This window comes from Lepisma saccharinum, chromosome 20 (genome assembly GCF_977018435.1).
Source record: "Lepisma saccharinum chromosome 20, izLepSacc3.1, whole genome shotgun sequence".
Taxonomy (NCBI): Eukaryota; Metazoa; Arthropoda; class Insecta; order Zygentoma; family Lepismatidae; genus Lepisma; species Lepisma saccharinum.
Window position 1 is genome coordinate 3,925,968 of NC_139248.1, and position 27,983 is coordinate 3,953,950.

General features: G+C 38.6%; 1 protein-coding gene across 3 annotated transcripts; it reads right to left on the bottom strand.

Moving 5' to 3' along the window:
* Window positions 1-1,013: 1,013 nt before the first annotated feature.
* On the bottom strand, window positions 1,014-27,972 carry LOC146003649 (uncharacterized). 3 transcript variants are annotated; one of them, XM_083141998.1, is made up of 4 exons: window positions 27,699-27,972; window positions 23,049-23,207; window positions 5,113-5,477; window positions 1,015-2,910 (listed from the first exon to the last, which is right to left on the bottom strand). In XM_083141998.1, exons 1-4 carry the CDS (start codon window positions 27,831-27,833, stop codon window positions 2,040-2,042), a joined length of 1,530 nt encoding a protein of 509 aa, XP_082998124.1. In that variant the 5' UTR covers window positions 27,834-27,972; the 3' UTR covers window positions 1,015-2,039. The 3 variants fall into 3 exon arrangements, with proteins under 3 accessions (XP_082998125.1, XP_082998126.1, XP_082998124.1); XM_083141999.1 differs by lacking the exons at window positions 23,049-23,207; window positions 27,699-27,972 and adding an exon at window positions 9,943-10,240 and having other exon boundaries at window positions 1,014-2,910; XM_083142000.1 differs by lacking the exons at window positions 23,049-23,207; window positions 27,699-27,972 and adding an exon at window positions 9,538-9,695 and having other exon boundaries at window positions 1,014-2,910.
* Between the last annotated feature and the right edge of the window lie 11 nt (window positions 27,973-27,983).

Here is a 27,983-nt window from a genome sequence, read left to right on the forward strand (position 1 = left end):
CCTTGGCATAACTTCCAAACTAAAGTGGACAGTCACTTGATTTCTCTCACTTCCCCTTCGCTTGTACTGAAGTGACCAGTGTTGCCATATGCTCGAGGGGGAGAGCCGCCGTGCCATGGCACTACCCTCAGAAGAAATGCATACATAGCCCAAGTATTGTTAAATTAATACATTGATAGTTTACAGACAAGGAGATTAGAATCTTGCAACCGGCCAAGCTGACATAATGACCGCCCCAACCACAGACTAGATATGAACAGCCCCAACCTCCTCACTGCATCGCCAGCTGTTTCGTACCCTCGGCGAGTCAGCGGTCCGCACCACTCAAGAGCTGGCCTAACCAAGTTGAAACACGCGAGAAGTCTCAGCGAGTAACATTTCCACCATGAGCAGGGAAGAACGTGGCAGGGGGTGGTGTTAGCCAATGGGGTTAGCCCATAAGACACCACCCGTGCCCGTTTTCGCTTTAGCACAGCGAGGGAACTTTCGCAGTGTTGACACAGTTGCCATCTTCAGAGATAAGTCGCTAAATACAACGGACTTGTAAGATCTGTTGGGGAAGTAATTCTTGAAAAAGGTACTATCTACTTTTCTGCCAACTTTTGGAGAAACGAACCTAGTATTTTTCCAAAGTTAAATGAACATTTTGATAATAGATAGATGCACCTAGAGGGCCATCCAGACTTTTTAAAAATATAAAAGTAAAAAATCCTATGGTGATGCGAGTTTTCTTTGGCATTTCGACAATTTCTTTTTACATCAAATGTCTAGAATATTTTCAACATCCAGTTGGAATACGTGTGCATGGGGGAGGAGAAGCTGAGAAGATTTGTTTTCCCTTCCTCTTGTAATTGTGTTTTTAGTGAAGTGTCCTGTAGCGTATACAGATAGGTTAGTGAGTGAAGATGAATCGCATTAGTGTGTGTTATTACTTAAACCCACACTGTTTTCCACGTTACCAAACAAGGATAAACATCTTGGACAGTGGGGCAACCTCAAGGAGGGAGCATTGCAGAGGTTTTTCTTTTGTTTTGTTTTTTATTTCTTGATCACCTTGGCACTACCCATCATACTTGCCGCCGGCCGCCACTGGCCACATGTATAACTTCCCTGCCTTGGTTTGTTGAAGAAAACTTCAAAAACGTTAAATATTGTATATCTACTTTTGCTGGGAATCTTTTTTCCTTACATGATACTCAGTGGCATATTCTCCATGTTTACCAGCTCATATACGTATTTTAATTTTAAACATTTAGCTTTAATAATGGAAAATCACTTATTATATACTGAAATGAGGTTTTAAACACAAATTTAAGTAAATTATTTAAATGACTAAAAGAATGATTTATGTACACTCATAATCGTTCTCCATCACACCCTTCTGACGACCAAGTTTCCTTCCCGATTGTACACAGGGAGAGTGAGGGAGCCTAAGAAAAAGTGTGCGGTTGGATGGTTAAAAACACTTGGTTAATTCCACCACTGCAAACAGTGATGGCGGGAGAATGCTGTTTCTGTACTGCACATGGCAGAGGCAGTGTTGCTACATGAAGGTTCGAGGTCCAATTTTCAGGGAAAGGGGGGAAATTTTATGAAACATACTGAAATTGCCAGAAAATTTGAAGTTGTCGGACATCTGTATTTGTTTTAATTGCATGTCCGGATTGGAGTTTTATTTCTATTACATCTAATTGGGTGGGGGGGGGGGGGGGCAAATATTCAGAATACACCACTGTAAATACTTGCACCGACTAAAGGTGACTGCTGTGTCAAAGAATACCGTACATTTTGGCAATGTACAGGCAGGATTACATGGTAAACAGCTCATTGCATTGCCCTGTTCACGGTTGGACATTGCCAGAGGGATTTTCTCTTGTTGGTCATGATATACCTGTTTGCATAAGGCTTGTGAACTCGTCCCCAAACTCTCAAAGAAAAACCACAGTAACGTATGAATCTTATTTTGATTTCGTGTGCCTATGGAAACATAGACCTGTGCCAAGAAGCAACACTGTTATAAAATGAAAGCTTATGATGTTTTATGTACAAAGGCTAGAACTGTCTATCATGTTCCCAACCGCACTTCTTCCAAACATATCAACCGGAGGATGTGCATCCAAAGATCTTCCAATATCCGGAGGTTTGACATCAAAGTGATTTCTTACGTGGAACATGAATTCGGATTTGTTGTTAAAATCCTGCCTACACACGAGACAAAAATGCCTCTCTCCCATATATGGCTGCTGGGGCTGAGGGAAGTACGGTGGAGAACATAGTCCCATGTTAGTGTATCCCTCCATATTAGGACGTGAGCTATCCAAGGGCTTGCTACTCGATACGATACTACTGTTCGGCCTCGAGGCCATCATTTTCTCGTCGAGATGAGATTTCGCGTGCGTTATCCATTCCTCCCGATTGTCAAACAGCCTTCCGCAAAGTTCGCAGCTGAAGCTTTGCTGAGAGGTACTCGCACTTGGGAACTGATCCTTGCCGTTTTTATATTTTTTAGGTGGAGTTGCGATTTTCTCAGGTTTCTTAACGGGTGCCGTAGATCTGTGCTTGAGCTTGTTCATGTGAATCACTAGCTTGTCCCTCCGAGCGAATGCCTTCGAACATACCTCGCATACGTAAGGTTTCTCGCCAGTATGTATGCGCATGTGAATTACTAGCTTATCTTTCCTTGCCAACCCTTTTCCACAAACACCACACACGAAGCTCTTCTGGGCATTCTCTGACGTGCGGATGTAAGTGTTAGGGATTCCGGTCCCGGCACTCGGTGTCCTACCACGTCCCTTTGCTGAGGATGTTTTCTTCTGTCCGTAGCCTGATCCTGAATGGGAACTGTCACTGTAGGACGAATCCGAAAATGATGCAAGGCCAGATCTTGCTGAATTAGGATAGTCGGGAGACCTGTTAAAAATGGAATCATGAAACATGCGACACCAACATGATCACAAACTACATAAGATTGTGTGACAAGGAAGAAAATAATTGAATGTATGTATTTTTTTTTCAGTACTATTATTATCCATCACATTCCAAACCTAATTCATCACATTTACATCGTTTTCTCATTCACACTTTGTGCCCTTAAATCATTAGTAGTTTGAGATCTATTTCTAAGAGTCACATGTTCGTTCATTCATATTAACACAGATAAGCTAATTGGGACTGCACCTACAGTTTGAAGTGTGATTCAAACCACTGTGTAACTCCACTAGGGATCAAACCCAGAATCCATTGATTTGTCATTACCAACACAAAAGCTGCGAAAGCCACATATTGTTAAATCTGGAAATTATCGTGGTTTCATTACAATTATGATTATTTTACAAATATAAATAAAATTATATACGTTTTCATTACATATAAGCAACATTCTGTAGTGATTGAGGAATATGAAGACTGAGAACATCTCATCACATGTGTCAGTATTTTATAATACTTCCTGTATTTTAGTTACTACACTTCTTCCTCTAGGAACTTCATGTATTTAACAATTTATACATTTTCATGTTGGTGGATTTCACAATACCATTATCAATTTCCAAAGTGGAAGTAAAAATTTAGCATTTTCACAAAGATTACTTTCTCTAGGTGGTTTGAAACCAAGTTAAAAAGGCACAATAAGAATTTATATTATCATGTGTATTTATTTTGCATGTATTACATAACACTGGTTGCATAAGTAGAAAAATTACTTCTGGTTATGTTTCAAGACCTAATCATGGACGTCTGTAGGGTTTTTTGCAGGGAGGGGCAAGGAAGGTATTTTTTTCCATGGGGGGGGGCAAACAAGTCACATTTTCCCCCAAAAGAGTGAAGTTTTCTAAAAAAAACATTGCTTAAATTTGAATTTCTGGTGTTAATGCAATAATTAACACATATTATTGTGGCTAAAATGAAATTATATGTGTGAAATACATAATTTTTGGTTGACTTGCATTTTCCAGGGGGGGGGGGGCACGGCCCCTCCTTGCCCCCCCTTCCGGACGGACATGGACCTAATGCTCTCTCACTCTCTCTCACACACACACACACACATATTCAAAACATAAACAATGACTTGAGATTCATAAATGGTTAGCCAACAACCTTCCTGACATTGTTTGAAAGATACATAATTTTACTTTTTCTGAAACACAAATGGAAATTTTATGCAGCTATCTCTTAGTTCAACCAGGACATAAACATGCATTCAGCCATAACCTCCAGACTCAACCTACATCCCTTCCCCCTTCTGATCCAAGGCACATATTTCACACATTTTCCATCCCACTCATGCACCGTCCAGTGGACAGTTAAACACTTGTGAAAGCACCTTTCTATCTAACACCATCTTCTCCTATCGTCTGGCTACACTGAAGTATGACATGTGGCCAGGCCATAAAATTTGGGAACCTTCATTCTATGTTGTTAATGTTTACAGTTTCATTCCATTTATATGCTCCCACACTGCTTTCAGAAACATTTATTTTGGCACAACTGAAAGAGCATGGAAATACGAATTGCTGTAGCTCAGACCTCCATATTCTTAGGCCAGCAGCACACCGTATCAGACACAACCCGGTGAGTCATTTTGTTTGTTAGCACAAATCTGATTGCAGAATTTGTCCATGCACGCAATAGATGTAGGTTTGTAATTTATAATTTGGGAAGCAGGTAATGATGCATCATAATCATTGTGTATGTACAGTTAATGTATCAATTTATAAGTTTTGAATTGAATCTGTGTAATACTGTTCCTGCCCTTGCACTGTGGTGACCACAGGTGATATTAAAATAGGAATTTTTTTAGCCCCCTTTTCTGGTAATTCGAGGTATCTGGCTGAAGTGATTGGACTCCCGCATGTGCAAGTTGTTTTGACGCAAGCCGCTCAACGTGATATCAAATTCTGTTACATCCGTTGCTTTGTCGCAAACCATTGCAATGTAACTCAAGACAAATGTTTCAAATGTGGCCATCCATAAGAGACTAATGTTAAACCTTCCCTACAACGGTTTGCAACAAAAATGACCCATCGCGTTATTTTGAGTTGGATCTGGTACGTGGCTGGCCTTAGATATCGCAATGATTTAAAACAAAAAATTTCTAGATTCAAATCCACTTACCAAGTTCCAAGAGCTCTAAGAACTCTGATCCCATCGTCGAACCCCATTCCCTCGTCAGGAATCACAAACGTTGATTCCGGAGTGGACTTGAACGGTTCAACAGGAGGCTGTGGCACTTGGGGAACTTTCAACGGTGCCTGGTAGCCACTGCCGTTCTGGCATCGATCGCTGATCTGGCATGCTCCATCCTTGTAGGAACTGTCCGATCTTGCACTTCTGAACATTGCATCTGCTCGGTCTTTTATGTCTGCCTCTGCAGATGATTTACAAATGTTATTCTGGGCCATTGCAGCATGCATGCCCGATTGTGTGTCCATGAAATGGGCCCTGGGCTGTTCTGGCATCTTCTCTGATTTCACATTTCCCTGCAAATATATAAAATGTTTTACCATCATGTATGCTTAAACATGGTGACTCTTGATGAACAAAAAAGATTTCTGCTTGATGCACAGAATGTGGAAATTGTAACTTGACCATGCTCCCTAGCAGGAACATATCTAGAACTATATTTCCGGAAGGGTCTGCACCAAGTGTTTGACATGTAACAACAATAATAGCAACAACATTATAATTAATATGTCAATATATCTATTAATAATGTTACTAAAATAGGTCAATTACACCCCAGTCACGCTATCTCATGGCCCCAATTCACAACAGATATTTTGACAAAACCCTGTTTCCTTGCTGGTAACTTCAGGCAGGAGGAATTTGCCACTTCTTGTCCAAACAGATGGGCAGCAGTAGGCCTAATTGGCTGTTTGACCGTAAGTTTCTTCGAAGTTAAACGAGGCAACAACTGGTCACTGCCATAAAGGCAGTGATATCCACTAGGACTAGGACATAGTTTCTCAACCTATGGGTAGGTCTCCCCAATGGTGCATTGGTAGTGTCGTCGCCTTGTAATCAAGGGGTCCCAGTTTCGATACTCGGTGGAGACACATAGTGGTTCAGATCTCACTTTAAACTGTAGGTCCAGTCCCAATTAGCCTTACTGTGCATAAAGTGAACTTGAACACCAAATCAATCAATCAATCAACCTATGGGGCATGACCCAGCAGTAGGGTTACCAGACGTCTGGATTTTCCCGGACATATCCTACATTTTAGCCTTATGTCTGGCATCCGGGAGGAATTTGAAAAATATCATAAATGTCCTACATTTTGAGCGTCACATAATATTAATTAGGAAAGTAGGTAACAGAAAAAATCGTGCAAGTTACAAGTCTATGGACTGTGCTTCCAAACTCAATGGTGAAATTTATTTTGATTGTCATTGCTCAAAAAGAAACAAGTTAATCCTGCTATTAAAAATACGGAAAAATGGAAGCACTTAATGAACAAAGTTTTGGGACCACTTTCTGATAACGTCACTATTCAATGCCTGAGCAGAATCTCTTGCCTTAGGGATTATACTGATGGAACAAGGTGTTGTCATTTTTATTCAATATAATTTGATTGTAAAGAAGGGGTATAGAGAACAAAGTTATCCAGGGTGTCTACAAATCAAGAAAGTCATGGTAGTCAAGAAAAAGTAAAGATATCAACAAATAGGTCAAGAAGTCAATACAAAGGCAATAAATTATTCTTGCGGTCAAGAATTTTTGCTATCATAATGACTGATTGGTTGATTTAGTTTATTTTATTTAACTTTTTCTGTCCCTTTGGTTAATCGCGAAAATGATAATGAATGGCGGTAAGGTAAGATGGATGAAGGGACAGTCACAAACATGTAGGGACAACCGACACAAGCCCCACGTAAGATTATACTGGCTTGAGTCCAGATGCCAAAGCCTTGCTCGTTTGCCAAACACAGTTCAGGATGCATTAATACGAGAAAGCAGATCTAATTCTCTTCTTAAATTCAGCTTCAGTTTGGTAGGGGTTTCCAATAAATAAATATTTATTTTCTCAATTACTAATTTCCAATTTTACCTAAGTAGGGTTCAGATAAATAAACGTTAAGAAAGACTGGAAAAAGGTCTAGAAAAGTCAAGAATTCTGGATGTGTTACTTTGGTAGACACCCTGTTCTTGAACTAAAGACTACCCAAGATGAAACTTCTCAAATTTTAAATTACGGTAATTGCTGAATATTTGTTTAACATTACAGGTCATAATTCAAATGTTCAGAGAGTACTTTTATTACCATCAGCCCAACAGACTAACGAGAGAAATTATTTTTTCATAAGTCTGTAAAATGTCCGTTACTGGTCCCTATAATTTCAAAGAGTTTGACTGTCCACTCTAACATAAATATAGTTTGACTAAACCTGAAATTTTGATAAAAATTGTCTCCTCAGAGAAGTACCACTTAAATCATGTAGTAACAGGTGCATTGATTAGTATGATTGCAAGTCTTGAAATTTTGCATTTAAAAATTCATAAAGAATTCATTTTTTTAAAACTGAAAAGTGTAATTTTTCAACTATTTCCTAACGTGCTCTATAGAAATATGTATTGTTTATTGAGAATGTTTTGTGTCCTACATTTTGACTTAATGTCCTACATTTCCCTTACAGCGATCTGGTAACCCTACCCAGCAGGGGGGATTTGGTGGTTTGCGAAGTCGGGCTCGAAAATTTATTTACTGTCTCTTAAAAACCTATTACATTTACATTACTAAGATATATTGTTTTAACAATTTAAATTCAACTTGTGTTGTACATAGTCTAAACTCGACATTTCTGTTATTCGCGCTCTATCATTCCTTTTTACTGGCATCTCTCAATTTTAGTATGTGTGTTTAGTTAGATGTTAGACTAGAGTCAATTAGTGTTCTAAATTACAGATTTACTTTTCTAGTATGAAGTATGTGTAATTTGTTTAAATAAGCGTAAAAGAGTGCTTCTTAAAGTACTCGATGTAAACAAAAACATGATTACAAACTGGGTACAAGTGATTCTGCCGGCGTCTATGTTTATAGGTTCTATGAAGTGCAATATCCTTCAAGGTGGGTCACAGACTGAAAAAAGGTTCAGAACCGTTGCAGTAGGATAATCTGCATAGACACTTAATCTACTGTCTTTCACGGCACCCCTCGTCCATGTTTTCATGCAACACTTTCACCATTTAAATTATATGAAATTTTTCCAGATAACTCGGTGGAGAGGGGAGTGCCCCGACCCCCCCCCCCCCCTTCCTTCAGCATGCACCTTACTCACCACTAAGGAAGTAAAACTAGATACATAAATGTTCTATTAGCTCACAAAGGCACTTTTGTGTGGCATTTAAAGGTTATGAAATGAGACTTCCTCCCTCCCAAATTACAGACCATACTGGCACTCCTTCATTCCACTCCCACTATGATGCAAGTCCAATGTGAGTCGAAGCTCCAGGGTGTAAGGGGTGACTTTTTGATAAGGCACCCAAAAAGTCAACCTCACTCCCACACAGTGGTGGCGATTGGGTTCCAAAACCAGGGGGGGGGGGGGCAAAGACAGTATATTTCTCTTTGTAGATAAGGTTTAGCATAATGCAGGGGGCAAATGTGGCGAAAAGTTGGGGTGGACTGCTCTCCCTAATCACTGCCACTGCTCCCACACGCCACACACCAGTAACTGGTCTTGCAGACCAACGAGGCTCTGGTATCTGGAGCTAGTATAATCCTCTGTAGAACTGTGTGTTGTCCATATAGCCAGTGGCGGCGATTGGGTTCCAAAACTAGGGAGGGGGCAAAAGTGGCGAAAATGGGGGCAACTGCTCCCTCCCCCCTAAATGCCACCACTGCATATAGCTGTTTTGAGTGACCCTTTACAGCCACAGCTTTGAACATTGGTAAGGCGATTTTAGTCCTCAGACAAGTGTTGATTATAGTCACACTAACGGGCTAGGCCCCATATATTGTGACGGGTGCAAATAACTCAAGTGTTGACGCACCCAATTTTTTAAAATTTAAATTTGGAAGCCCCAAATAAATGACTAAAAACGTCCCAGTGTCGCATTTAGTGAGAAAGTAGTGAAAACTTATTTATGGAAATCCATTATCACTTTCAAAATGTTAGTTAAATTTCAAAAATATAAAACGGCCCTGAAAAAGGGCAGTTAAAGAAAAATCTCGCATATTATTAAGCTGGTTTAAATCGCCAGGGCCTCGATAGATATAATGTGTTGATAATAAAGAATGAACGTTAAAATCGCCTTGCTATTCCTGATAACAGGTGTCCTACATTGACAGAAGCACTCGTCAACACGTTATTATGAATTATTTGGGGAGAGAGGAACAATTTTTGGGGGGGACTCTTATTTCGATTGTGTCTTCTTTTATTGTACAATTGTACCATTAGACGGGATAAAACCTGCAACGAACACCAAGAAATAACGAAATATTGCAACAATTTAATTAAATTTTACAATGAAGTGTAAAAAAAAAAAGTCGAAAATGTTAGTCACAAGCACGAAAGAAAACATATAATGTTGTGACGAACATAAAGGTTAGTGCCCTTATATTTGGCCGTCATCTTGTAAAAATGGACATTCGCGTGCAATAACAATTGGACCGTATCAAAACACTGCAGTGAACGTGTTAGTCCGTTGGCCGCGTCAACTGTCGACAATCGTCGATTGAAGTACGCTTGAAATAATAATCTCGCCGATGACAAACGAACTCAAACACCAGCACTATCAGATACGCATTCCTGGCATTCGAAATAAAAAAATTGCACAGCTGTACACCAATGCGCACAAGCACCATATTTCGCCGACACTGCCCATTTTTTTCCGTTTGCGGAATCGTTGATCTTGCTCGCAGGAAGGCAAGATAAACAACGGAATTGCGCCACGGCATAACAAAACATCGACAGTAATCACAGCTGCACGACGAGAACACTTACACTGAAATTCGGGTACGAAGGATACATCGTGGTTTGGCCACCTCTGCTCACACCCGTTATTCTTTCTTTATCCAGGGTCGGGCTCCTGTCAAAATCAATAAATTTGGCATTCACAAACCCACATCGACCATCAACGCCTCGGAGGGGGGAAACGTACGATATACGTTTCGTATGACTCACTCTTAGCGGCATTTTACTTAGCGTGTTGTCGCACATTTCCACTGCCCGTTCTTGCGATTTTAACGAACCAGCGTGCAAAAATGGAACACAGGAATGTCCGGAGACCCAACATCCATGCTCAAGCGAAGGCTAATACGTATATACGAGGCGGTGTGAGAAATAGAGAGCATTTTTAAGCGTGCAAATTCGTAGCGAGATTTTCATCGTCGACGTAATGCAACAGTAGCGCCAACTTCAAATTAATTTATGTGTGTTTGGGGGATTGACATACATGGAATTATTACTGAGAAATGTTGGGGGAGAAAATTCATTTTCTCAACGCTCTCCGCCCCCAGTGTAATGGAAATAAAATCCGCATGTAGGGCAGACGGCGCCAGAAAAAAATAGTGGGGAGGCAGGGATTATTTTCTACCGCACTAAAATACATAATTGGGCGGAGCATTTATTTAGTTTTTCATCCTTGCTAAGCGGGGGGGGGGGGGGGGTCCTGGTGGCCAGGATTTTCGAATGGGAGGGGTGCTTATACTTTTTTAAGTAGTAAGCACTCACTTTGTCATCTTTTCCATTCTTTGATGGACTTTTTTTCTGGGTCAAAGTGGGCTTACGACTTCCACCAACCTCCCTCGGGCACGCCATTGCCCATCATTACTGTAAAGGAACTTCGAGTCGATTCATTGTGGGCCTCCCCATGGCGCAGTGGTAGCGTCGCAGCCTTGTAATCAAGGGGTCCCAGGCTCGATTCCCGGTGGAGGCACACAGTGGTTCGGATTCCACTTTAAACTGTAGGTCCAGTCCCGATTAGCCTTACTGTGCATAAAATGGGCTTAAAACACAAAATCAACCAATCAATCATTGTAAATACTGGCGTGTCCACAATTTCATAAAGAGAGGAAGAGAGTTATTATTTTAGTAGTAAGTGCCCTCTTTTCCTTCATTGGGCTTTTTATCAAAGCCAAGCCAAAAGGTTGCACGCTCATGATTATATAAGACTATAAGCTTTGGCTGTCAAATGACGAGACAATCCCTTGAGCAACGCCACTATGCCCACGGGGGGTTGGTGGGGCTTATAATCGAACCTTATGCCCAGTATTTAAAAAAAAAAAAAAAAAAAAGTGAAAGGCAGAAAAGATGACCAAATGAGGAATGACTATTAACAAAAAGTACACGTAATCCCCACCCTTTCGAAAATACTGGGCATGCCAATGTGCAAATTTAACTAACATGGGCTGGCCAACTGGAATGTATGTATGATGAATAGTGGAGTAGGAGAAATGGAATTATAGATGAGGATCAAAATGGTCCCATTGCAACTCTACTCACGTTGTAATATTTATCCTCACTTTTCTACCACTTTCGGTTAATCACAACAGTGAAGGACACTCACATGGGCATCAAAAGGGGGGTCGAATTGAAATAGTTTATTTCAAGTTACAAAACAGAAAGCTTGTCATTTTCATTGTTAATAATAGAAATAAGATCCAGTTACTTTGTACACAAATAGAATAACCAAAGCATTAACTGATTTAGATAGAAAAAAAATACTGCAAAATACAGAAACCAGGTTCTTTTTCCATATTCTGGCATTTACTTGAAAGAATAAATAGTTCCAAAAAAAAAAAAAGTAAAGTGCTCCCCTGTGCTTAGCACCACACCATTAAGGCATGTGGGGGTAACGCCCCACACTTTCTTGATCCAGTCGTGAGTGGGTGAAATGTGATCAGCATCACGCCCCTAACCGCCTTTAGTGTACTTCACACACACATGTATATCTAAGTAAAATGTGGGGGCATAGGAAATTCCATTTCAGACGTGAATATCTAGTTTTTAATTCAAAATTTGCATTAATATTATATATACCGGGTGTCCGAGAAGTGTTTGTATGAAAACAAGAATTAACTGTATCCGCTAAATGCAACATAGACATGAAAAAATAGTACCAAAATGTTCGGAAACTATTCAAGTTTTTTTTGTTTCAGATTTCTGTACCGTTGCAGTAGTGTAGCAGTGCCAGTGTCCAGCAAACCGGAAATGTACACAAATCAGAAAAAGGCTGAGTGTGTCCTGTGGTTTCACGAGAGCAGGTCACAAAAAAACAGTGCAGAGACTGTTTCAAACATCGTGCGTATCTGGGGTAAAGAGCCCCCTCATGAGGTGAGGAAGTCGACCATGGGCAACCCGAAGGTGAACGTTTGGTGCGCGCTGCTGCATGACAGAATAATCGAACCATTCTTTTTCTGTGAGGACACCGTAACATCTGGAGTGTATCTCGACATGTTGCAATTGTTTGCTGTTCCTCAATTGCTAGAATACCACCCAGATGTTATCTTTCAACAAGACGGTGCACTGCCACATTGGAGTCTGGAGGTTCGTTCCTACCTTGAACAGACATTTCCTGGAAAATGGATTGGTCGAGATGGACCGACGGCGTGGCCTGAACGATCTCTAGACATAACCCCTTTAGATTTTTTCTATGGAGTTATGTGAAAGACAATGTCTACAGAACTCCTGCATCCAATCTTGCAACTCTGCAACAACGGATAACCCAAGTCATCACATCAATCCCTCCTTTGATGTTGGCTAATGCATGGCGAAAAGTTGAATTTCGACTAGATGTACTCCGTGCTACCAAGGGTGCTCACGTGGAGATTTATTGATTTCTTTCCTATTGCCAATGAAACTTGAATAGTTTCCGAACATTTTGGTACCATTTTTTCATGTCTATGTTGCATATAGCGGATACAGATAATTTTTGTTTTCATACAAAGACTTCTCGGACACCCGGTACATTTTTTTAAGGCTGTCTTAAAAACAGGTTTCAAGACCATATAACAATTTCAAAACATATAAAACTCTTGACCTTGTTCTGAGCTCATTTTGAATTTAATGGAATGGAAAAATCAGGATTTTGTAATGTGAAAATTGCGACCAAGGATACATCTATTCATTTTAATGCATGTTGTGATTTAAAGGGGGTGAGGAGGATTCCCTCTTCTCTAACCTGTGTAATTCCAAATCAGGTATAATCATTTCCCACCCACTGAAAATCAAAATCATATTATAAAATATATTATATGTATAGAATTCCACTTCAGTTCATTTTAGAGCCCCATAGCTATATATAAAATATCATTAAATTAATTTATTGCAGATATGTACCCTGGACAGTGCCTTTTAGAAGTAATGTATTTGGTACTTCTCAGACTTCTAAAGGGTGTTTCAAAAGTACTTTCTATCGAACGAAAACTGTGCCCTGTCTTTGACATATATTGGGCCGCTTCGTCCTTAACACTTATCAAACCTTTCTTGACAGCTATAGCGTTGTGTTGTCTTTTAAAAATAATACTGAGATGGTAACCGATCAACTCGCAAGAGATCTAATTACAAGTATTTGTAAAACATTTGACATAGTAATTATTTGTAATGTAATAAGCTGATGCTCTTCAAACACTGACAGTACTACCATTGAACAATCAAATCCGAAATCCTTCAGATCTCATAGCAAGCAAAGTTAGAGGAAAATCACACGTGCGAAATATTATGTTTCAATCTTTGGTGGACAATATGAAGAGCCGGTTTGAAGAGTTTAGATTCTTTTCCGGATGTTGTCATATTAAATGCAGATATAGACATGTGTTTTGTGGTGACATGTTAATTTCTCATTTATACGAAAATGTGAACTTTAATGTAAGAGAGAGCATGTACGCATCACCAGTCGAATATATTCGCATCTACAAAGAAAATCCAAAACACATTCCCACCTCACTCAAAGACTTTGTGAATCCAATCCAAATTGTACCAATATCGAATAGAAAATACTAGGTTCTTTTAACAGTAGCACCTGTCAAATTATCTGAGGGGGTACAAAGGGTACAACTCGAATCTACGATTTAGGGGGTACAGTACCACCTTCAAAAATTTGGGGGGTACAATGTACCCCTGTAACCCCCCCCCCCTCCCTGCCCCACTGAATTGGGGCCTGGCCATTTGTGTTCTATGTGAGTGTTCCTTCATCAATTTCATTCCATCATCACTCATCTCATTGATTAGCCAAAAGTGGCAGAAAAGTAGTGCCAAGTAACAAAAATAAAATAAAATCCTTTTCAGAGCATGTGTGTACACACACAAACATACACATTGAAAAAGTTAATAACAGCAAAAGCTTTGACATGTACTTTCATAAGTATGTGTATGTATTTTATATAGAAGGGGCCTTTAGTAATAATTTGTGGGAGGGCCCAAAATTTGTAGATCCGGCACCGACTCCCCTAATGATCTCACTACTGGTTCACGTTATATGATAGGCATACAGTGTGATATTTAAGACAGAGACAACATGAGATAATGCTTATATATTGTTGTGTGACCTGATATAATATATATGTAATAATAATATATATACAGGGGGTGGACAAAAATATGGAAACACCACGACATCGGAACGGGTGATATCGACGCAATTTTTCCACTTGAAATCGGACACGGTGTGACATTATTTTGTTTTGCGCTGTGAGATAGGAACCTGTCGGACTGGTAGGAGTCGACAGTTACGCTGTAGATAGTGTGCAGTGCATCTGATACTGAATTATGTCTGAGCTGATAGGAGCTTCATTCCAGCTTTTCTTCGCAGGTGTTTCCATATTTTTGTCCATCCCTTGTATATATATATATAATGATTGGTTGATTTGGTGTTTTAAGTCCACCTGTTTTGCACAGTAAGGCTAATCGGGACTGGACCTAAAGTTTTAAATTGGGAACCGCACCACTCTGTGCCTCCACTGGGTATCGAACCCGGGACCCCTTTATTACAAGGTGACAATTTTAATTGGTAAATGGTGTCACTCCACACTTCGTTACTGAAGTTTTTATAAAAAAGATTTGAACAAAACATATTTTTAATCATTGATGAAAAATTGCCGATGTAAATTTGTATCTTGACAGAAAGAAATGGCCAAATCCACTTTATGATCAGAACAGCTAACCGGGACTTTGCCTACAGTTTTTAAAGTGACATTTTGACACCCACCGCCAAAAACTAGTCTTGGACCTAACGTTTGTGGATCTGAATCAAACTTGGGCATAGCTTTTGGGGGGAGGCAGAATCAAAAAGTTTTCTACCACATATAAATAGCGCCCAAGACTACTTTGCTAGATTACTGTTACATTTGCGAAATATAAAAATTACTCATTAACTTGCTTCTCAGGACCCAGGAGCTTAACACAAGTTCCATTAGCTTCTTAATTCTGAAAATTTGTTAGGTGGGCAATGAAAGGTAATGTATATGTAACTTTATCACTAGATACATCAAGCCATCCATGTCCACGTAATTTTACATTTGTTAAATCTTTCATGGGCAACAAAGAAACTCAACACATTACTACTACCTCCTTCTTGTGTAGATGCACTTGCAAATTTTCAAAACCGATCATTTGATCAACACAGCCTTCACTGCCACCATCTTTATCAGATTTCATTCATTTTGAATGCAGATTCCTGATATTGCAGAGTACAGAACTCGTAATGCTCACTTTTTCCACTAACATTGTAGCTTCACAAAGAAATCTAGCTCATTATTATTAAAAAAAAAAAAAGCACACCGTTGTTTAAAAAATGACTTCGTAAAGCGCTGTCACGCTTGCGTCAAAAATTCCATGTAGGCTATCTTCGTTTACTATTGTTCCACTCATACAAATAGAGACGTTCTGAGGTGACAAGTTCGAGTCACGTGACAACTAAATTGTAACTTTCACATGCACTTTCCTGCCAAATTCCATGGACAAAGAAAAGGAAAGAGGGGAGGTGATCTTCAACCCTGGCCATTTGTTTGACAGTTCCAGGAATAGAGCAGCACTTGAGGCCACACCTGCGTTCGCCAAATGGAGCTTCCAGTTGTCTGACAGAAAATGTTGCAATTGAGTGGCGAAGTAGGGAAAAGTAACTAAATTGACAATAATTTCTTGTCCCCCCCCCCCCCCAGGGATAAAATTTATGAAGCAGAGAAGGGGACACAAGTATCCAGAGGGGGGATTTCCCCCATCCCCCTACAAATACCACACTGTATGCATGGGTGTTCTTTTCTGAATGTCTCTTCATTAAATTCATATTAAATATCATTATCTGGCTAGCACAACAGGCAGACAACATGAGAGCATCAGCACAAGTGAAGTTGGACTCATTGGCAACTCCATCTTAAGATGGAGTACAACCTTGTATTTTTTTTGTAACAGGTGGCAGCAGTGGAAGGTTTGTAATTCATTATGCCATTCTGGCTATCTGGTCTGAAATGTGGTGAAGATTCCTGAACTAACGGGTGTCTCACTAGCTTTCGAACCCAAAAAAAAACGTTATAATTTCTGAACAAACATACATAGGAAAATGAAATTCACAATACATGTACCTTGTTTCATGCTGAACACGAGGCAGGGTTGAAAATAAACGCATGCGTCAAAACAAAGACGGTAGGTGGAACCAGGGGAAGTGATGCGTGTGGGTTAGTGTGATGCGCGAGTCCCTGCATCCCGAGGATGGATCGGTACACCATACCAGAACGCATGTTCATTGTAAAGAAATATTGGATATCGAGACCGTGTCAGACCATTCAACGTGAATTTGGATGCCATAAAGGACCATTGAAGGTGGGAGTTTGGTGTGCAATTTCTCGACAGCGTATCATTGGACCCATCTTCTTTGAAGATAAAGTAAACACACAAGTTTACTTACACATCTTCAGTGTATTTGTGAATCAGGTGGATGATGAATAAATGCATCGTTGTTATTTCCAACAAGACGGAGCAACAGGCCATACTTCCAACGTCTCCATGGCAGACATTGAGTCCTTTTTTGGCGACAGAATCATCTCCAAAGATAAGATAAGATTTATTTCCATCCACTTGATCATATGAGTACAAATAGCACTATGATATGAGATAGGTCAATTACATGTATAATTTTGAGTACAAAGAAATTAACACATACTTAAGCATATTAAAAAGTATAAAGAGTATAAAATAAAATTACATGTATGATTTTGAGTACAAAGGAATTAACACATACTTATGCATATTAAAAAGTGTAAGAGAGTATGGAATAACATAGAAAATAGAAGAAAAATCAAAGGTTATGACTATTAGTGAACATAAAAATACAAGAAAAGTCTAAGGTTATGTCTATTAATGAAAAATATGATCTAAGTACTAAATATGATCTAAGGATTGTGGCCGCCAAGATCCCCAGATTTGTCTTCTCTGGATTTTTTTTTATGGGGTTTCCTTAAAGGTTGTGTCTGCAGAAATAAACCACGATCACTGCAAGAGTTGTGAAACAACATCGAGAATGTGATTCACGAGATCACACCGGAGACTCTACATCGGACTTTTCCCAATATGGAACGCTGTGTATAAACATGTCTGGACATCCAGGAAAGATACTTGCAGCACCTGATGTGACGATCATGTATTCAGCATGAAACAAGGTATAAGTATTGTGAATTTCATTTTCCTATGTATGTTCGTTCGGAAATTATAACTTTTTTTTGGGTTCGAAAGCTAGTGGGACACCCTGTACATTGGGTTGGATTTTTGCATCATGATGTTGACATAAATGGAGAAAATGCAGCCAAAAAAACATGTAGCTGTTTTTAACAAACATTTATTTGTACACGTATGTTGTCCTCAAAGGTTATTTGAAAAAAATGCAACACAAAAATGAATCCCAAAATGCACCATGTCTCTCTACACTACACAAAAATTTCCGGATTTCACTTCACTGAGGTTATACGTTTTGATTTCAATGTTTTAAGCACACCAGCACATAAAAGTCCAAAAATACACCATTGTCAAGCAGAAAACTATTTTTAAAGCAATTTCACACAATATAGTCAATAAGCTTAATCATATCTGTAACTTGGAAGGGACAAGAGGGGCACTTGTCCCCCCCAAAAAAAGTTTCCAGTTTTTTTTCAACATGTCAGGGGTAATTTTAAAAAAAAATTGAAAGCATTATGAAACTACCAAGGTCAATAGCAGCTCGTGGTAGTTTCCAGTTATTTGTAGTAACTGACAAAAATAAATTCTAGAACCAACACTTCCTGTTCTCTCCAGATTTCACCAATGAGCACTAGAGCTTTAACAAAATAAAATCCATGACACAAAGCAATTGCAACGGCACCATTGCTCATAGTTATTGATATACATTAATATAAATACATATTTCATAAATTTTCTGGCCTTTCAAGTCAAGTTTGACGTTCAGTGTGAAAAACATTGAGAATCATCTTGTGATCCATCATTATCAGCTTGTTGTTCACTGCTGCTCAACTCTGCATCCAGGAAATGCCATAAAACATGCCCAACCTAGAAACTGCACTTTGCTCTAACCTTGAGCGTTCCTGGAGGTGCACATTGTTGATCAAATATTCGCAATTTGTATAATTTTAAAATTCAAATTAATTTTATTTGTGTACATATGTGTATTTTTCTCATGTAAAAGTCATAAAATATGTATGCAAATTGCCCATCGCTATTTTCATTATTATATTTCTACATCCTAAGTTGTTTTAAGTGCACGAGGAACAGTTTCCATATCCAGTCAGATGCCAGGACCCGAAACTACTCTCCTACCAAACTTTCCCCATTGCAAGCTGGAGAAAGAGAGGTCTGTGAGTGGGTGGTTGTGGGAGGGGTAGAAAACTTAGCATTATGTTTATGGGAGTATTATTTTGCTACTTATCTTGGGAATATCAAACTTCATATTTTTTACAAATTGTACCTACCTTAACCCATCCGCATACCATTTAAATGCCAATTTTTTTGCCATGAAATACCATTTAAATTTGGCTATCTCCCGTGAAGGTTGCACAGCAAGACAAGATGTCAAATATTGTGAAAACTATCCAAGCAATTTACGTGAAAATTTTATATATTGAAGTGGAAGTATAGTAATAAGTATGCACATATGCAGTTTACTTTGAAAGATAATTAGAAACTCACCTAATAAATTTGAACACACACATCTTTGCATTCCATTTCCATTCCTCAACCTTTTATATTTTTCCTGCCACAGCCACCTCTTCCTCACTTTCACTACATTCTTCAATTTCACTAATACAAAATGAACCCTCGTGTTCATCTCCACTTCCAAAATCCACATTTTCCTCTTCATCGCTATCGAAAAGCAACTTTTCAATCGCAGAATCTTCTACAACATTCTTATGCAACATGTTTGCAAGACGTAACAAATGAAGGTTTGTTTACATGAGAAATTACTGAACAAAACATGCTTGAAATGGTATGAAAAACTTAGCAGCACAAACATACACGTCATAGATTTGAAAGATAATACAACCTCTGCCATCTATTGAATGAAAAATAAACTACATGATGAAAATCGGGAACCCGTCGATTCGACGACTAGGTACGGGAAGGGAACGTCCAGCCAGGCCGTCGATTCGATGACTAGGTAAGCGGATGGGTTAATAATCAACTTTAAAAAAACACTTCCCCTTGCAACATTTGAAGAAATTGAAACTCTCTTGTACTATGTCTTTTTTTTCAGTAGCAGTGGCCATTCCTAAGATATTGAAATAAATACATGACTGGTGTGAAACTGTCACTCTTCACTTTAACAGATTTGTGCTGCTACTCAAGTTGATCTCTTCCTTTGCTCATTGAAGTTTTTATTTCAATTCATTACCCTCATATTACAGTGTGACTGAACATGGTGGAAAATTCACCTACTAGGGGAGACCGGGGTAATTAGAACATGGGGTTATTGGAACATGTTAATGTAGAATAATTTAAAACGAAAAGACTGGTGTAATAACATTTCATACCTATGTACCTACACTAAACCTACATGCAGAAAATTTGTTATTGGAAAAACTACACAAAAGTAAGTTTTATTTGACTTTTATTATACACCTGCAAAAATGATGTGACGCATGCTTGGTGTTTCTCTGCTTCTGCATATACTGGATGTGAATGAAAGAACCCTTTCAAAATTTTCTTCACCCCTATAATAAAACATAAGGGCACACATCATTTCATGTGAGTTTGGTTGTCTATGAGCAATTTGCCTGGTTTTTATAAGCAAAGTTCTTATTACCCAAAAAATTTCTGCAAATGGGTTATTAGAACATTGCGTAATTTGCTTGATTTCGCTTGGGTATACTAGATTGTACATGTAACTATTAGAAGTTTTTCTTTACTACATTGTAGAATGGCCTGTAACCTTTCAAATAAATCATAGAACAATGATTTTTATTCACACATATTTGCTTCACAGCTGGGAAATTGAACTTTATGAAAAAAAGACGTTAACTTGGGATTTTATTTAAACAAGCATTGATAACTCGGCCACGGTGGCTCAGTCGGTAACGCGTCTGACTACCATGCTCAAGGTCCCGGGTTCGATCCCCGGCCGGTTCAAATCCGGGAACTTTTCTAACGGTAAAAGCGGTCCCGGCGCCCACCCAGCGTCAAATAACATGGGTACCTGGGGGAAACCCTGGGGGGTAAAGGCGGTCAGGGGCATGATGCTGATCACATCACCCCCACTCACGACCGGATCAAGAAAGTGTGGGGCGTTACCCCCACACCCCCTATACGCCTTCATGGCGTGGTGCTATGCACAGGGGAACACTTTACCTTTTTTTTACCTTTTTGATAACTCCAGAAGAAGTAGAGCTATTGTGTTCAAATTTGCAGGGTAAATGGGACATTTATATATAATGTTTGTATTACCCCAAGAGCAATCTAAAGCTATTCAGTTGAAATTTCTAACTTATGTTCCATTTACCCCAAATGGGGTAATTGGAACAATTTTATGGTGTCATGACAATTTTTTTTTTTTTTTGGACGAGTATTTGCAATGCAGGTATGGTCATTATTTTTTTCAAAAATATGCAAAAGATGTCCTTTTAAATGGTAGAAATTTTTAAAAAATTCATCAGTAACTTTCTGAGTAATTTACAGTGGAACTTCTACAGGCTGTTTCCTGTTCTAATTACCCCGGTCTCCCCTATTGCTTTCACCATCAACAATGCATGTGTGAATGCAGAAACTGATAACAATTAGCAGAATTGCCAACACACGACATTTCGTCCTAATCTAAGCAATGAATTCTTAAGGCTAAGCCGGACCAATGCTGGAGTGGGACCACAGAAAAAGAACCTGCGGAGAACCATGTTGGGTGCATTGTACACAAAAGTGTAGGGTACGAGGAGAGTGGAGCAGGTTTTCCTGTGATCTGAGATGAATGGATGGAGGGGAAGATGTACGAAGGCTTCTGGCTGAAGGTTCTTTTCTTTGCGGTTCCTCAGTAGTGAATGCATTTTCAAAATTTCCTCTCCTTTCAAAAAACTGCTATGATATTCCAAATTATGAAGAAGAAAAAATCTGCTTAGAATTCCTTTTACAGCATTGATGTAAATCTTCCTGCAGTTTCTTCTCACCATTGTCTAGATATTTGTAATAGTTTTGTGGTCATGCAGACCTATTAAAACTATTGTTAGTATCTAGACAAGAGGAAAGCAAACTACTAGAAGAATCACATGACTGCTCTAGAAGAAATTCTAAGCAATGTAATTTTTCAGGTTTTGGAATATCATAGCAGTGTTTCGAAACGAGAGAAAATTTTGGCCTAAGTTTCGATTCTTTCATTCCGAATTTATTATGGTGCACAGTCATTTTTTACATGGTTTTGATTTCTAGTTATGTCTGTTAACACAGTTGTAGTGATTACTTACTGCACGTCTCTTGGAGAATGATTTTTTTCTTTCTGTATACTCCTATATGATCAGGGCTCGAAAAATCCCAGTCACCAGGTCGTCATGGCGACTAAAAGATTCAGCCTGGCGACTGTGATCTTTTGCTGTTAAGTAATATTGCCATTTTTTTAAGTTTGCATGTACGAAATTTTGAAGATTCTAAGTTCAAATTGCAGTACAGCGTAAGTTAGCAAATGATTTTTTTTATCAACGTTGTGAACAATAGAATCTGTAATTATTCCTTACTCTTTATCCCCCAACCCCTAATTTTCTGCTTTCCTACATGATTTAGCGATGTTTTGAATACGGTGATGCTCAACTTCTTATAGTATGCAGCACAATTGCTAGTAGGTGGTTTCCTGGCACCTGATTTTCAGAGCTGGCACCTAGCTCTGAAGAAGATTTTTCGAGCACTGTATATGATTCTTTGCTTGCAAGCAGCCATTCATTTACTGTCGCCTTGGATATGGACTGCTGCTGCCATGTACTTCACGTGAAGTGTGAAGAGGCATTTCGTCGCTAAATGCTGTCATTGTTAGGTTAGGCAAGTCAGGTTTAAGGGTCTCAGGATTAATATCACTAAATCCTTTTGTTGTTAGGTTAGGTGGGCCAAGTTTAGAACTCTTAGAATGAAAATAACGTCCCTAAATGTTTTAAACACCTGATAACATAATATCTGGTCTAAAGCACAAACCCCCGTCAAGCTTCGCATGAAAATCCACAAAACTCGTGTGCGAGTCAATGGGAAACCTAAAATGCCTGCCCCTGCAATCTACATTTCAAATCATAATTTCCGTGGTAACGAATAATTAATGAACTTTTAACTGTGCTAATTAGTTTCTCCAAGCTTCGAACTTACTCCAACAACCGCTTCCAGTATTCCAGTATTGCATCCTAATACTCCCATAAATCTTCAGAAACATCATTAAACATTCAGAACCATTACCGAAAATTTTAAAAATGCCTTAACTGCCATTGGGCAAAGACCCAGCTGAGCCTTAAAACATAGTAGTAATATGCATAAGGAATAATAATGAACAACTGAAAACTTTACAACAAGCAACATACTGATAATGTTTTCACATTAGTTGTTTAAAACTGAATCTTTTGGTACACTAACAAAAATTATTTTCCAACATAGATAAACAGAACAATCATACTTACTTGAAATGTTCCTGACGGTGAGACATATTTTATAGATTGCAAATAGTTTTTAAGAACGGCATCTGAATTTAAACAACTAACACGATATTCATAAAACATATCTAACTTGTATGCACACCTATGGCATATCTTTTTGGGAAGTGGGTCCTCCTTCGAAACCTGAAAAGATATGAAAGAGAATTATTATACACTTCAATCAATCATATGATTTCATTTGCACTCTTATCATTTACACACACATTAGCAGTGGCGTGCCCAAGGGGTACACACACACACACCTTTCGAAAATCCTGGGCATGCCACTGTGCATAACAAAGTATTAATATGAGTAAAACTTATATTATTTAGCTACGGCTGAATCTTGTGATGGTGCTATGGCAGCGGGGGGAGGGGGAGGGGAGGATATAGCAAATGAATAAAACAAGATGTGCAATCTTAACACCACCCACTAGCTGAAAATAGAATGCATAGAAATTTGGGTATATATTCAGAATACCGGAAGTATCTCTGATTACTTTCAAATTCGGCATACTCACTAATTTTGGCCTCGTAATCACGAATCTGCAGTTACAAATTGGTGGTCACATCTAGAAATTGCAAAATAAGCTTGTCAATTACCGCTATGCAATAACATGGAAATGATGTTTCTGATATGAAGAAGTCTTCCTTTCCACACAACGGTCTTGCTACCGTAGTCATTACACAATTATGCTCAAGTGTTGTGCAATAATTGAGACACATTGCATGAGACTCATTCCATGTGAGAAAATGGCATTTTGCGTAAAGTTGAAAAATATGTTTACCTCACGAACTATTCATGGTAAGGTTAGGTTAGACAAGCATAGTAAAAATTAAGGGTGATCGTAAACATAGTTTTCAAACGCTAATCATTGCAAGAAATAGTTGTTTTCTTCATAAATCAAAGGTGTTGATTCCGTTCACAGACCAACTTTTTTCGACTTATTTCGCAATTTCTAGACGTGACCGCCAAATTTTAACTGCAGATACGTGATTACGAGGTCAAAATTAGTAAGTATGCCCAATTTGAAAGCAATTGAAGATACGTCTGGTATTCTCTATTTGCTCTGAAATTTGTATGGCATAGAAGTGTTATTCTTGTTGTATTTCTGGGCATTGTAACAGTTTTGTTCAGTTGCGAGAGGGATATTGCTGGAAGTATACAAACATAGAAGCAAATCATCATGTTAAAATCCATATTTGGCTACCATACCGCACAGATAACATGACGGCATCAGCAAGAGCGCTCAAGTGGAACACAAACATGCCATTTGTTTTGGGGCATGTCTTAAATGTGACTTGCCCCTAGAAATTACCTATGACATCCCAATGCACACTCTTCCTTTCTTTTATTGTTATTTTCTGAACAAGACACCACTTTCAAGCAATATCAATGTTGATACTACAGTAAAAACTGCATATCCCGGAACCTCTATAAGAAGGAAACCTGTAAATATGGAAAAAAAAGTCCCCAGAACGGACCGATTTTATAACTGAAAATGACCTGCTTAAGGCGGAAACAGAACACCATTTAAAGACCAACGACATGTTTTTATTCTCAGTAAGATGGAAATTTCTTCCGTTATTTTTTTCGCTCTCAAGAAAGCAATGCAATACTGTAAGTGGAACACGCCTCTGTTGCCACTCGCTTATCGGTAACATTGTCGATATGAAAGAATGCGCTACAATACTCATAGCTGTTACGATTCCGTTTTTCTTTCATCTCTTACCCTCTTTCTCCACCTTTCCTTGTCTATTTCTCTTCTGTTCTTTCGTCATCTTTCTATTTTTCTTCTCTCTTTTTTTCTTCACTTTTATCTCAATCTTTTTTCACCTCTCTTATTCCATCTTTCAATCTTTCTCTTTCCCTCTATGCACATCGCGCTACGATGCCAGGGGTTCGAATCCTGGCATGGGCATGGATGTTTGTGAGTGTCCATTTTACTTCGCTTTTTGTGCCACTTTTGGCTAATTTGCGAAGATGAGGATGAGTGATGATATGGTGAAATTGATGAATGTATTGCATTCTTATTCATGTGCGTACATGCATTAGTACTCTACATTATAAGTAATGTGAAATGTAAATCTGTCTTTCCATTATTTCCTGCAGCACTCTATACTGCATTTAAAGTCAACCCTGTATACGAAGGAAAACTGTTAAGATGGAAAATTTTGCTCGGAACCATCATGTTCCGGGATAGACAGGTTTTACTGTATTTCTGTTGTCAAAAATGATACAAATACTTTAACAATTTAAATTTGTTCAGAAAAGTTATACACGTACTCCATATTAATCTACTTGATTTTGTTTTAGAATAATGAAAAATCCACGCATGTATGATGTCATCAAAACATTAAAATATTTCTGCAGATAATCACACAAAATACACTGTTGCCACACTATATCAGAACTCTGGACTGGAATTGTGCATTCTCAGTGGGATTATGGCCAGTTTGGGGTTGATTAAATTTAAACAAGTTGTTTGACACGCTGATAGAGCATATTGGTTCAGTACTACTTGTAATCAGCGGCTTTTCACAAGTTCTCAGTTCAGAGCAGAATAGATTAAACATGTACCAAATTTCCACTGACTTTGCCTTTGTACAATTTCAAATACATGTATATGTATACTTTATTATACTCTAAGAGAAACATGACTGCATATGATATGCCTTCCTTCTCAATACAAGGTACACAAAATATTAAACAAGTTGGTCATTCATACAGATTTTTGTGCAGATGGATTTTACAGGGAAAGGAGGCAGTTGAGTAAATAACAAAGAGTGGTAAAATTTGTCTTTCTAGTAACTTGAAAAACAGCCAGTCTCTGCTGTGTGTAGTATGGCAAGCTGTGAGGCCAGGAGGGTCCTATGTTAGAAGGGGAGCAAATTTACAATACCGGACCATTCCCCGATTTCGTCCATATTTTGCATACTTAATAATTTTGGGCTCCTAATCTCGAATCTGCAGGTAATATATGGGGGTCCGTGATCGCAAACGACAATGCACGATTGCTCATTATTTACCAGAAGATTTGTGCTTCCCAACGAAATTACAACCTCAAATTTTAACTGTTTGCCTAAGCTAAGCTAACCTAAACTAACCATGAATGGTTTTGGGGGCTGTGTGTGAATGGTGTGTGGATGCGTGAATGGTGTGTGTGGCCTGTGATCGCAACCGACAGCACGATTGCTCATAATTTACTAGAAGATTTCAACAAACATGGTTTCCATTCTCGTATGCAGAGAACGATTGCGGTAATTTAAAATTTTATTATACAACTTCTGCACGTCACCCCCAAATGTTAACCTCAGATACTTCATCGGAACTAAGTATTTTGTGAGTATAAGAAGTAGGATAGAAATTACAGCTGTGTCCGGTATTGTAAAATCTTACCGTTCGAAGGCATGCATGTCATAGTTGTTTTTTCATCTACTTCATCAACTGGCCATTCATCTTCGATGCAATGTGGAGTAAAAAGGGTAGGTTAAATAACCAAAACTACAAATTCTTAAAACTTTTTTGACACAAGGTGTACATATGAACAGTTGAACTGACTACTGTTTCATTGGTAACAGTTTCATACATCGACACATTTCTTCAATTTTACAGTAATGGTTCTGATTGTTTTATGATTTCTCCTAGCACAAAGACTAATTAACGTAGAATTTTGGAAATCATTGTCACACGAAATTTGAACCTTCCTTAAAGTAATGAGCACTGTTTGGACTCGAAAATAAGTTATTTAAGTTGAAAAAAACAACTTGAAAATTACCTTACGCACTTCTCATGGACAAGATATTCTCAGTCGACAAGTGACAGTAAATATCGTAGAAGCGTGGGAATTAATGTAGAAGTAAATCGGAACCTTAGTAGAATGCATTTAGGGTAAATGTTTACTATCCTTCAGACACCTGTGGGGCTATGCGTCAATTGTTCATGGGGCTATGCGAGAATGGTGTGTGGGGCTACGAATATATTATTTTCGAAACCAATTTTTAACTATTGTAACCTATGCATGGCCCTACCTAACCTAACCTTGCTGGAAATGGTTCGTGGGGCTATGTACGAAATCTGTCCGAAGGATAGTAAACAAGTACCTTGAACAAAACCTTAAGTAATCGCTAAAACTCCGCAGTATGTGTTAATAGACGTACATCGAAATCGAACCATGTAAAAATTGCATTCGTAGCATGATTAAATCGCAATAAAACAAAAGGAACTTGGGCCAAAAAAAAGCACTCGGAATGTGAAAAATTGCGTTTCTTTTCGTGTGAAAAGCATAATGGCACCTTGAACTATGTTCCACAATACACAATTGGTAAGTACGAACCATGCGAAACACAAAATATCCGATTTTAATGTGTCTCCGATCTATGAAACTGGTACAGTTTCTTTAGTAGTCATTCCACATTCAAAAACTTGTTGTACCAAGTCATTAGCATTTTTGTATTAATTGATTTACTTGCAATCTGCACTTGTCCCAAGACTGATAACGTTCCTATTCTTATGGAAGGTACTATACACTGGCATGTACAAACTTCAATTACAACATTCAAATACATCCACTTGAATAGTACTAATGGATTAAGTAATTAGTTTTAAACAAATCACATGGTGTATCAACTTACAATTATTGGGAGGCAAGTTCGAATCTTCAAAAGCAATTGGCGCTGTTCACCTTCTCTGTCAAATAAATGTACACGGATGCCACTCTTCAGAGCGCACAACCGGCATAGTTCTGAAAAGTTAAATTCTTCTGCCATTGTTCAAATATAATCCATTGAATCGAATGATGTTTACACAGAACTTGGAACATAAACATTCACTATCATTCTTGCCGGGTTTGTTTACATTATATGAAACATACAATGCTCATCAAACGCTTCGACTGACAATAATATATCAGAGTTGCC